Genomic DNA, 12,126 nt, shown 5'->3' on the forward strand with positions numbered 1-12,126 from the left:
TAAATCTATTCAAAATATATTCTTTGGTACATAAACCCACACAAACGTCATCAGTGGACTGATATAGCTCCTTTAAGATGCCAAGCAAACATATAAATATATGATTTATACTATACCATGATTTTCATGTGTTTCATGTGTATATACCTGTAAAGTTTACAGGACCCTGCAAAGTTACAAAAATAGAAGAAAAATTACCACATAAAATTAAAAATCAGATATTTGTTGGCGTCTTGTGAAAGACATGTTACAGGTACTGTTTTTGCTAACAAACTTGCCTTTTGCCTATTTGGTATGATCTTTTGATAACAGACCTGCACTACAGGACTGCCAGATGATGTGGTCAGACAATGTTGAATGTAAATGAAAAATCATCAAAAAGATCAAGAACCACAAGTTCTGTATATAAAAAAGGAAGAACGGTCATTTCCTTTAGTCACTTTCTCTCAACACACGAACCATTCAGAAATAAGAAGCTAAGAATCCCATTACATCATAATTTTGTGTTAGAAAGACAGAAGAAGGCTGGATATCTGTTACATTTAAATGATCACATTCTTGGAGAGCCAGACACCACCACTACAAAACATTCACTTTAGTGAGCAAACTGAAAAATAGTTATGTCAAATGTTTAATGCAATGAAACGCTGTAAGAAATATGGATTTTTATTATCTTGGTTTCCTTTGCAATAATTAAATAGGGTAGTACTTGTAAATATTCAAAACACTGATCAAGAGGTATTGAACTGTAGAGAAAACAAGTGAGAAACAGGAATTTAAGTTTTAGTGCCTAAGAACAAACTAGTGTCTGTAATTTGAGGAAGGAAAAAAAAAACCAAAACAAAACAAAACAAAAAAATAAAAATCAATCTTGTTGTGAACAGGTGATAAACTAACAGTATACAGTTTAAAAACCCACGAAAAGCCTTTATAAGAAATCCTAAAAACAAAAAAAACAAAAAAAACAAACAAAAAAAAACAGGGTTACAATATATACATTTTTTTCAGAGAAAACGTTTTCTGACAAGTTGCAAGTCCAGATTTATTACTTGATAAAACATATTGCATGAAAAAGTACAAAACACAAGGATCTCCACACCAAGTCAGATATAAAACAGACGACAGTCCAATATTGTCCACTAAGAAACATAAAACCTCACTAATTATGATATATAATATTACTGTACAAATTCATATTAATCAGCTGCCACGAAAAGACTGATTCAATGTGTGACTGAGTGATTCAAGGAAATTCTGAGGCGAGGAGTTCAATAATGCTTTTAGGAAGATCAAGGTGAATGCCATCCAAGTAGTGCATGAACCTACAGAGAAAAAAAAAATATTGTGTTTACATTTATAAAAAAGGGCACAAAAACATACAAAACTACCACCTAATCGCTTGTTGTGTTTAAATCAAAACAAATTTCTAAATGAATCCATGTTATTACACCCTCCCCGCCCTGCTCTGCACACTCAGCTGGAGTAAGTGACTTACATGAATGCTCACAATATATATAGAATAGACAGAACAGGCCTCTGGTATTAAAGCTCATGCTTTTTTGAGAGATGTGAAACCCACATCCTGTCCTTGCACATTATAAACATGCCTCATCCGGAAGTTTTACCGTGTGCAAGGGCACATATTCATGATTAATATATGCTTCAAAGTCAAAAACCTCCCTTGCAACAGTTTATCAAAACAAACAAACAAAAATAAAAAACAAAGCAACTTGCAAACCACATCCAGATCACAAGCAGTGTACAAATAATTACAATATATGGGGAAGAATCTAGATATACATGGCAACAAGTCCTAATACAATTGGGATAAAGTCCATCATTAATTTGAAAATGTTGCATTTTTCCTCCATATTTCAGTTTGGTCACTTTGGTCCCTAGAGCTTGAATATTCATCTGCAGCCCTATCGGGTTCAGACCTCATTTTCTAAATATGTGTCAGGCTCAGATCGGGTTTAGATTTCACATTCGGATTCTAACAGCCTGCCCACTTTTAACAAATTTTATCCTGTAATTCTGCCTGCTTTGGAGTCACTCACCTATGTTGATGACTTTAGTGAATTTAGCACCGAGGTCGATGATTAACAGGAAAAAGATTTAGGAAAGGATAGGTCAATGCAACCAAAAGAATGTTAAATCGGTTTGGCCAAGAATGTTTTATGTTTACATCTTGCCATTTCTCAGGACCACACAGAGCTGTATGGAAAGTTTATCCAAAATGTTTCAGATGTCCAAAAGCCTGAATAAATTAGTTAAAGTGTAATTAAAACTTAATTTTGGATATCTGATTACTGTAGCATATTATTTTATATTTTATTAACTTCAAATTCAATTACTATAATTATTGTTACTATATGATAAGGGGTGCTAGCTATCCATTCAGGTTCTAATAGGCATTTTAGGTGAAGATGGGCCTGATCAGGTCAGTTTCTGAGAGAATTTTGCTGTACTCAGGTCAATTTAAGACTCAAAACAAGATAACGTGGATTGGGGTGGCGCCAGCTTCAGCCATGATCTTGCGCCATACTGTGTGTCAGGTCAGACTCAGACAGAAAATTTTAAGGCTGTATTCAAGTTTGGGCAGAAATTTTAGGCCCGATCAAAGCTCTATCCTACAGCAGAGCTAAGCTCAAAAATGTTTTGACCGCAAAACGGACCATGGTGTTTCTGTAGTGAGTTTTCACCTGCGCTTGACCTTGCCCTGCTCCTTCAGTCTCTCCGACCTGCAGATGGTGCGCAGAGAAGGCATGTAGTCCACTGTGGCTGCCACTCTGTTCCCCAGTGTGCTAAATGACCGGCAGGCGAGAACTGCGCTCAATACCTCCTTTCTCGTCTCTATAACCCTGCAAAACACAAGACATGATACCAATTCAGTTTACACTGCCGCAGATTTCAAGTACATCAAATCTCAAATTTGTATTCAGTGAAGACTAGTTAGGATTTCATGATAACTTAAACATATCCTCTAAACAGATGTTTTGGGGAAAAAGCAAACATCACAGTTTATATATTTACACAGTTAAAAATCTGCCAAACTGGCACATTTGCAGAAATGTTTACTAATGTGCTCATGTAAATCTAAATCGATTGAACTCAACACAGTGCTAAATCCTCACCTGGGTTCACAGGGTGTGCTGCAAGCAAGGCTGAAACTCTGTCTGTGTGGCGCCACGGGAAGGGTCAACTCCTCTACAGCTTCACTTCTGACCTCTTCCTCCAGCCCCTGGACTTTATGCCAGGCCTCAGAGACCTCAGCTCTACATTTCCAAAAACTCAGACTCTGTATCACAGCACTGATTTCCTCTGAGTGGAATCCACTCATATGGCCTCCACACTCCAGACGCACTTCATCGGTCATTCCACTCTTGATCTCTGCTCCAGTCCAGTGGAAGGCATGTGGTCTACAAGCGCCCTCTGTCTGAGGAGGATGGTAGTGCAGAGATGAGTCAAGGAACGACATCAGGTCCAGATATTCAGCGAATGAGCTCAGGCACTGTGACACAGGCTTACTCCTCTTCCTCTCTGCTTCAGACAGCTCGACCCTTCTCATCCTCACAGAAGTGGTTTTAGAAGAGCATGCCTCCTCAGCAGCCTCAGCCTGTGTTTGCTTTGTGTCAGGATTTCCAACTGGATCACTGCTAGGTTTTGGCAGGGACAGGAAGCCATCTTCTGACTCTGAGTCTGATTGAAACACACTTTTATCATCCAAACACAGCTGCTTTTTCCGTCTCATCCTGGAGGACACTTTGAGAGGGCTCATGCCATCGGCATGCTCCTCCTGCTGTGCTACACTGCCATGTCTGGCTAAAAGCCCAGGACGGGGCTCAGGGTTTGTTACTGACCGTGGTATAGGAGTGGGCTCTGGAAAAGCAGAGACAGGCAGAGGCAACAGCACCTCCATATTTGAGTAGAACAGATTCATACCTCTTCTTTCAGTCTCTGAGAGGAGACCCCAGCAGCTCTTACTCTCCACAACTGAAGGTTTACACTGAAAAAAAGACACCAAGTATGAAGTGATTGACCACACAAGACTAAACAAAACAGAAGTTAGACCAATAAACACAAATACTTAAGAAAGGAACATACCCTAAGCAGATCCTCTACTTTCCTGTCTTGCTGAATATTCAGGATCCCCAACAAAGACTCTGTGCATTCAGTATGACAGGGTGGTAGTGGTTCATCAGCAGGAACATTTTCCACTTTAACAGTCTCTCCCTTCACCTCACACTCAGAAGTTCCTGAGAAAAGAAATATATAAGAGTAAGTAATATTAAGAAATACTAGGAAATATGTACAATTACTACTAATAAAAATAAAAACAAGATTTCATATTTAAAGCACATTCATTTATTTACTTGATAAGATGGGGCGCTGCATCTGGCGTCCTCCTCCACTGCAGGCCCAGAACTGCAGGTGCAGAAGGCTCTGTCGAACATCGCATCTATTCCAATGCAGCAAAGATGCCAAGTCCTGAGTGTCTGTCCTCAGATTTTCGGCCAGACACAACAGCTGCAGGTAACTCGCCAGATTGACCTGAGGGCACAGAGAGCTGTGAACCACAGACCAGACTCACATACCATAGCTGAAATTAGTTTCCAATGATTAGTTCCCAAAAAAAAAAAAATTCAAATGACAAATGGTCTTACCACAGAAGGAGCTTTGAAATGGATTTCATCAAAGCTGCTATCAAACATTGCACTGAATGTAGGATCTGAAAAGAAATGAGGCCCTATGTTATAACATTCAAAAAGTTACTATATTTCACTACTTACCAATCAGGCACTATTCTAGAACTCACCACTGGTTGTCAAGATGATGGGTCTCTTGGTTGTGGTGATGAAGGTTTTAACGGCCGTCAGGAATCCAGAATCATCATCAAATATGACATCAACCTCTTCGAACAGGATCAGAGAGGTGGCTGTTCTCTTTCCCTGCTCTTCAGTTGTGGGTTTGGTGTCTGGGGGGGAAGCCAGAGGCTCTTGAGCCTTGCACCCACTTTCAGTCACTTTGGCAGATTTCTTAGAGCAGACTTTTTCAAAAGCAGGAAATAACAAGAAAGCATCACAGTTTAAACCACTGTTTAAGATATTTCTGTTAATGAGTGTCATCTTTGAAATAATATTTTCAATATCTAACTTGACTAGGAGGAGGACAATGGCAGGATTGTTGCCCAAATATTATAAAACATTTTTAGATCTTATATCTGACTTATTTTGCTAAAACTATTACCCATTTGAGCCTTCTTGTCTTGATTTCCAGCATCTTTGCCTTTGGGCCTCCCACCCACTTTGAAGAAATTGGCCAGTGAAGTTGGTGCCAAGCCACCTTTCCTCATAGCACCTCGAGGGGACTGAGGGGGTTTTCTAGGTGAGGACACAACTCTTCTAGGGGAGTTAACCTTCCCTGTGATTAGAGGAGAAACAAAAAATCATTTAAACTGTGAACAAAAACTCTCTCAAACCACAGATTTGGTTTCAAGAAAGACTGAAGCTCTAAGAACAAAAAACTAAGGTAGAATAAAAACTTGAAGTTATTTAAAACACAATGTAACACTTCTGCAAATTTTAATGCACAATTGCTGAATTTAACATATTTAAAAAAAAAATACAAAAAAATATAAGTTATGGCATTTTGTATATTATGTTTTTGCCCCAATATGTTAAACTCAAATAAAAAATAATTAGAAACTGTGCACTAAAATTGGCAAAAAAAAGGCATATTGAAGTTCGTTCTCTGTAGAGGATGTTTTAACTTATTTTAAATCAATAAAACTTGTAATTTTACTGGGGCTGTTCTGTTGCATATGACTGTATAGAAACAAACAGATAAATCAATAGTGTTGCTGTTAACAAAGTCCAGAGCAGTGAGTGTAAAGTGTGCACTCACTGGGTGAGGAGCCAGGTTTGGCTGTACTACCGCTGCTACTGTAGCTGTTAAAATAGGTGGGCTTATGAGCATTGACACCCTGGATGTCCACTTGGTGAGACTGGGTGGCCTCTTTCAGCTGAGACAAGATCTGACGACCACTTCGCTGAGAAGAGCAGTTCACCTCAAACACCTAGGGCAGAAAATTAAATTTCTAATATGAAATTCTAACATTTAATCATGTATTTATTTCACATTTATTTGTAACCACAACCCTTGGAACCACAACAAATACGTTCATCAGTGGGGAAAAACATACCTTGAAGCCCAGCTCTTGGGCACAGGCATACACAGCAGCAGTCTTGCCTACTCCAGTGGGACCTGTGATGAGTAGTGTGTTACAGAGCAGGTCCTCTGCTTCCTCTAGCTCCTCACAGTCACCTAACCATGAGTCTGCAGTCATGCATCATGGTTAGAAACATACAGGCAAACATGACTGAAACTAGATTTATAATTTAGATTTTTTTTTTATTTTAGAACTTTTTACCATTACTGTCATCATCTTGCTTTTTCTCCTGTTGCTTCCTTCTCTCTTCCCGGTCAGCCCTGAGTTTCCACTCTTTTAACCAGCTAACGGTGAAAATAACAAAACAAAACAACTTTAGAGAGCGGCTTCCCATTTTATAGTATCATTTCCCAGAAAAATACTTGCAATAGAAAAGCTCATTCAAGCAGGTTTATCAATGGTCTTATACAGTACAGACCTGTGCAACTTCCTAACAGAAGCTGTGTTTCCAATGATGTCATTAGAGTGCTGTGGCTGGTACTTTTCAGTCCATAGCACATCCTCCTTCACACCATCTGGGGAAATATATACAGTGAATGGAAATGTGAACAGGAAAAGAAAAAACTTTCAGTGTCTGACAATGTTGTGGATCGTCTTGTACTCTTTCTTCACCTTCAGTGCATGCAGTCTCTGAGGATGGAGAATCAAGGACGATCACAGTGTCACACTGGATATTTTCAGGTGTGCTCAGCACTGCAGGCTTAGCCTCTGTCGCAACCTGCTTGTTTCTCAGTGATCGTCTCCTCTGACCTCTGCTGGGAGCCACAGAGTCAGTGGTCTCTGGTGCTGCCCCACTTTCTGAGCTTGGGCTCTCCGATATCACTATGGGCTCTTCCTCCGTGTGACTTGACTTCTGTTTCTTGGCCGGCTTGCTGGATCTCTCTGCCTCATCTACACGTTTACGCTTTCCTCCAACAGACTTGGTGGAGCCAGCAGGACATTGTGTTTTAGATCCACACTCAGGCTCTGAGAATATTAAATATGAAAGGGAAAAATCAAAAGAAAAAAAATTACTTTACATAAAATTCTTACATAAAATTCTTAAGCTTCTGCAATGTCTCAGGAGACAGATTACAAAATTGTTCTCACCTGCAGCAGCACCCTGTAACAAACAGTATTTTTGTCTCTTTAGGAACCGTGTAAAATATCTCTGGACAGGAAAAGAACGATTGGATGCACTAATTTCCTCCAACAGACGCTGTCTAATGGACTCTGTAAAATCTTCTCGCCAGCCAGACACCTGAAAATATTTAAGAAAGAGGAAATTATTCCAAAACAATGTAAATTCTTTAAATATCAACAATGAACAATAGGTTACAATAAATCTGTGTTAAATACATTAAAATTATGTCACATGTTGAACAACACTTACAATATGTTCTTATTTTATTTCAAAGGTGACAATCTACCTTTTCTCTGCAGGACCGCTGAGCAGGTACAGTCATGCAGCCTGCAATGCCAGTCAAAGACACCTTTGGCATCGGTGGAAACTGGTAAAACTCTTTCAGGCAACTCAGAAAAGACGTTTCTGGCCATTGGACGGTCCACATAAAGCAACCTGTCCAAGGCAACAACAAACAAAAATTGTTTATCTGATAATAATATGATCATTAAACACTGGATACAGAAGCGTTGTCTTACCCATGGATCTCTGTTGGACATGCACCACAGGCTGGAAAGAAGCACAGGCCTGGGTGTAAGCTTCTCTGTTAGCTGCTGTCTTGGCAATCTGCTTTTTAAAAGACTCAGGCAGGCCACTCTTCAGGAATTCCCTCTTTGCTCTGAATTGTTCATCGTCTTGAGAGTTTTCCGAACCATCACGACTGTAAAAGTTCAAAAATAAAGCGTTTTTCCTCTTCTGAATAAAAATAAGGATGAATTAAAAGGCATGTTTTCTTCTACTGTTTCTAAATTAATACCTGCTGTCATCAAAAATGGAGATTACTGCTATGGGTTTCTGGGCTTTTCTTTCGAGAAACACAGGTGCCAGTTTGGAAGCTGCAAAGAGCATAAGCAATTAATATGAAAACAAGTCATCACTTTAAAAGAAAGAAAAATAATAAATCATAGACTTGTTTTTTAAATTAGTGCTTTACCTGGAGCATTCTTAGAAGCCTTATTTGGAAGTATATTTTTGCCTAATACATCATTCAAACTGCGAAGTTTTTTCTGACTTTGGCCACTTTCTTGAGATGTAGGTGTGGGGCTGCTTATAAGATCTTCCACAAAGACTACAGAGTCCTGAAAAACAGACAATTAAGTGATGCAAGGAAGTCACAAGACAGAAAACAGCATTTCAAAAACACACTGGCGTTAAGCTGTTAATCCACTGTACATAATCTAAACTTGTTTATAAACAAGACAAAGGCCATACCTCATCCTCGCAGTAATTCATTTTGACACATTCTTTTCTCCTTGCAGAGCGGCGCACAGCGGACTGCTCCCCTGCTGCAGTCTGTTTGCTTTGCTGAAGTGCTTTAGCTTTCTGCACCAACTTTTTAGCCTGTTTTCTTTTCTTCAGTGAATTTGATTCCTGTTAAAATGTTTTTATTGACATTAATGCAATGTTAATGTATAAAAAAAAACAAACAGATGACACCTCCAGAGAGAAATAAAGAGTTACCAGCACTGAAACAGGACTTGATATTTCAAAATCTCCAGCTTTTGTGGCAGATGATGGAAACACTCTAGTGAATTTCATTCTGATTGACAAAACAATAAAAAACAAAAAAAATTAACCAATAAATTAGTTAAGAAACACACTGTTAATATACCAATCACATATGTAGGTCCAAGATGTGAAGATCAAAGACACCAACTGGTACCCACCTTATCGGGCTTCCTTTTTTGTCAGACGGAGAGAGCATCTCAGCCCTGTAAACACTCTTCTTGGGCCTGTGAGTTTTTGGGGTAGAAACTAGAGCTGGGTCTTCCTGAGATACAGTAGACTTTTCTGCCTTCTCCTGGCTTCTTGTTTTGCGAGGTGACGGATTCCTTTCAGGTGCAGGAGCTGCCTGTCTGCGTGTGCTCTCTCTTGTAGACCTCCTCACCTTCTTGGCAGATTGTGTTTTGCCATCATCAACAGAGCCACTCTCAGTGATCATCTCCACTGATGTGGGAAGTTCCTCTTGTGTTGGCGCAGGTGTTGGTACCTCTTCAGATGTATCTGTCTGTCTTTTCTTCCCAGCCTTTCTACATCGTTTGTTCCCAACACTGCTAGCACCATTTTGCTCTGAGCCGGTCTCATCAGGCTTGTTCTCAACAGCTTTCTCATCAGGCTCCTTCTCTGCCGTCTCAGGAGCTTTTTCCTGGACCTGTTTGAGTTTTCCTGAACTCTTGCTGGTTTTACTTTTAGATCCATCCAGACTAGGCTGCTTGAAAGCATTCATAAACTGCTTCCTTTCTTCCTGGGTGCACTTAGGAGTGGAGCTGGATTCAACCACAGCAAGCTCCAAATCTTCTTCATGAAGAACAACATTAGATTTCCTCTTAAGATCAGGGAGAATGTCTGCTGTCACCTGAGGGGTAGCAGAGGAAGAGGTCTTGCTGTCTTTTACTTGGCTCTCCTTTTTATTCCTACTGAAAATTGATGCTACTTTTACTTCAGGGCTCTTAGATGTCTCATGATTTGGGGATAGAGGATGTACTTCCGCTTGGACTGTGAGGGTTCTTGGTGACACCTGTGGAGCTGCAACTACCAAATCACTCACATCATAACAAGACTTAGCATCACTTAAGTTTTCAGTAGCACAGGTGTTTGGCTCAGTATCTGCAGTGTCCTCTTCCTCCTCCTGGCTCTGACTCTGTAAAAAGTCTTCAAAGGACACTGTTATGGTGCTGCTGTTCAGCAGGGAATTCTCATCCACATTGACTTCCAGACTAGCATCATGCAGAGACTTTTCCTGCTCTGTACACAAGTCACTCTGGCTGACTCTTGCCTTCCTGCTTTTATGCACCACAGACTTTTTATTCCTACCTTTCTCTTCTCCAGGTGAGTTGTTATCATTATCTAAATTATCACTATCCCTGCTTTGGTTACCTACTTTCTTGCTTTTCCGAATTTGTAACAAATCCTTCTCTTTTCTGTCAGCCGCACAGGTCTCCGTGTTATTCTTGCTTTCGACAGATTGTTCATCTAAGCAGATGTCATTGCTTATCTGAGACAGCAGGGCTGCAGTATCACTACCAAGCACTGAGCAGTTGCCACTGTCCTTTACCAGAGATTCAACTGGGCTCCCTAACGCTGCACAGTTCTCAGCGAGCACCTCCTGTTCCTCTTCCTGTAGCTTGTTCTGCTCCTTAGGTTTCTTGGAACGTTTCTGCCTTTGTGTTCTACCTAGCTTAGCAGAGATTTCCTGACAACTGACTGACTCTGTGGACTGAAGGGGACTGTGCTTTTGCAAAGAGCCAATCTTTTCCTGAGCAGGCGATGTCTTCGTGAAGTAATCCATTATGTTGTTTGTCCGAGGTGGAGAGAAAGGCTTTTCTACAGTCTTGGGTAAGGGCACGAAGTAGTTCCTGATGGTCCTTGTAGGTAGCGGATCATCATCTTTCCTCAACTTCTTGCAAGGCTGAATACACAAATACTGTTGTTTAACATTTTTTTAAACAAACTATGAAAAGTAATAAAAAACTATCAATAGGTTAATAAACAATACAATGACAAACCTGAGTAGCCTCAAAATCTTCAACAACAGCTGCCATAGCAACAGCACCAGCCATAATTGGTGTTGATCTCCAAATTATAGATCTATGAAAGGTTACAGCACCAACAAAACACATCACCTGAATTTGTCTTGAATGAAAACAGCGTTTAACCTAGGTGTTTAAGCTACATGTATACTAAGAGCAACTTTCAAAGAAAAACCTCAGCGTTATTTAACCAACATAAACAAATAGCTAACAGGGGTAGTTATACTGTAACGTTATGTCCTCTCCTATAACAATTGTCCAGTATCTATTATTACACTGTCGATTATCCCACCAGTACCACTGTAAACTCATGTCCTTGTCTTAATGTTTATGCACCAGAGAAGCAGCCCGAACGTTTTTAGTTGTACTGTAGCTCCCCCCGCATATGTGTAACGACACAAAGTTGGACTGAAAAAGTCATGAAGACACTCACCAGTGTGTTTCTTTGTTTCAAAGCACCAATAATACATTGTCGGTGTTTCCTAACGTACAGTGGTTAAACTAACATGAAACTCATGATACTACGAAAGAGCGACTAATCGGGTGTCTTATAATGTATATGTAAAAAGCCAGCTGGCTAACTTGGCTAGCTAACAACTCTTCAATAACAATGACATAAACGCCATAGAGTTAACAAAAAAACAATGACACACGCGTGAATATCGATACAGAAGCACTAACTTCAGCGGAAATACTGGCGAAAAACACGGAAAGTGTTTAAACTGCCTGCATTCAAGATACTGTAAAACAAAATAAATAACATCTAAAATTAATTCAGCCCGTCTGAGTTCCTTTTCCCGCAAATGGCGCCAAACAGCGTCGTCCGCTTTCGCCGCGACAAATCCTCCAATCAGCGGGCTCTGCGTCACCTCACCGCTCAGGATATCGCGTCATTTTAGGAACGGGAGTTTTTTAATAATAATAATAATAATAATAACAATAATAATAATAATAATAATAATAATAATAAATAATGATAATAATAATAATAATGACAAAATAATGTTTTGATATTTTACATTGGGAATTTGATAACGAGATATCATGGTGAGCACTAAATGTATTATTATTTATGATTATATAGCCACATTGCCTTTGTCCCATATGTCACACAAAATTATCTAACATCTCTAATGTTAGCTTACTTTTGCCAGGCTGCTAACAATGTTAATGATTACCGTCTTTGGCCTGGGACTTATATTTTG

The 12,126-nt window shown here is 39.6% G+C and overlaps 1 protein-coding gene across 1 annotated transcript; it reads right to left on the reverse strand.

The window, feature by feature from the left end:
* Positions 1-670: 670 nt before the first annotated feature.
* Positions 671-11,969, reverse strand: atad5a (ATPase family AAA domain containing 5a). Its single transcript, XM_036566679.1, has 23 exons — positions 11,355-11,969; positions 10,898-10,979; positions 9,059-10,800; positions 8,853-8,931; positions 8,604-8,762; positions 8,326-8,470; positions 8,149-8,227; positions 7,871-8,052; positions 7,639-7,787; positions 7,319-7,469; positions 6,842-7,195; positions 6,648-6,744; positions 6,431-6,513; positions 6,203-6,336; positions 5,905-6,076; positions 5,248-5,421; positions 4,817-5,047; positions 4,665-4,729; positions 4,374-4,551; positions 4,105-4,256; positions 3,135-4,006; positions 2,703-2,861; positions 671-1,322 (listed from the first exon to the last, which is right to left on the reverse strand). Exons 2-23 carry the CDS (start codon positions 10,949-10,951, stop codon positions 1,244-1,246), a joined length of 5,490 nt encoding a protein of 1,829 aa, XP_036422572.1. The 5' UTR covers positions 10,952-10,979; positions 11,355-11,969; the 3' UTR covers positions 671-1,243.
* Positions 11,970-12,126: the final 157 nt, after the last annotated feature.

This window comes from Colossoma macropomum, unplaced genomic scaffold (genome assembly GCF_904425465.1).
Source record: "Colossoma macropomum unplaced genomic scaffold, Colossoma_macropomum, whole genome shotgun sequence".
NCBI lineage: Eukaryota > Metazoa > Chordata > Actinopteri > Characiformes > Serrasalmidae > Colossoma > Colossoma macropomum.

Bases quoted from the DNA above. Each gene is read 5' to 3' on its own strand.
- atad5a (XM_036566679.1), bottom strand. From the start codon at position 10,951: ATGGCTGGTGCTGTTGCTATGGCAGCTGTTGTTGAAGATTTTGAGGCT. The intron at 6,745-6,841 runs GTGAAGAAAGAG...ATATTTCCCCAG, and splicing joins AGAGACTGCATGCACTGAAG to ATGGTGTGAAGGAGGATGTG. The intron at 4,730-4,816 runs GTGAGTTCTAGA...ATTTCTTTTCAG, and splicing joins CATCATCTTGACAACCAGTG to ATCCTACATTCAGTGCAATG.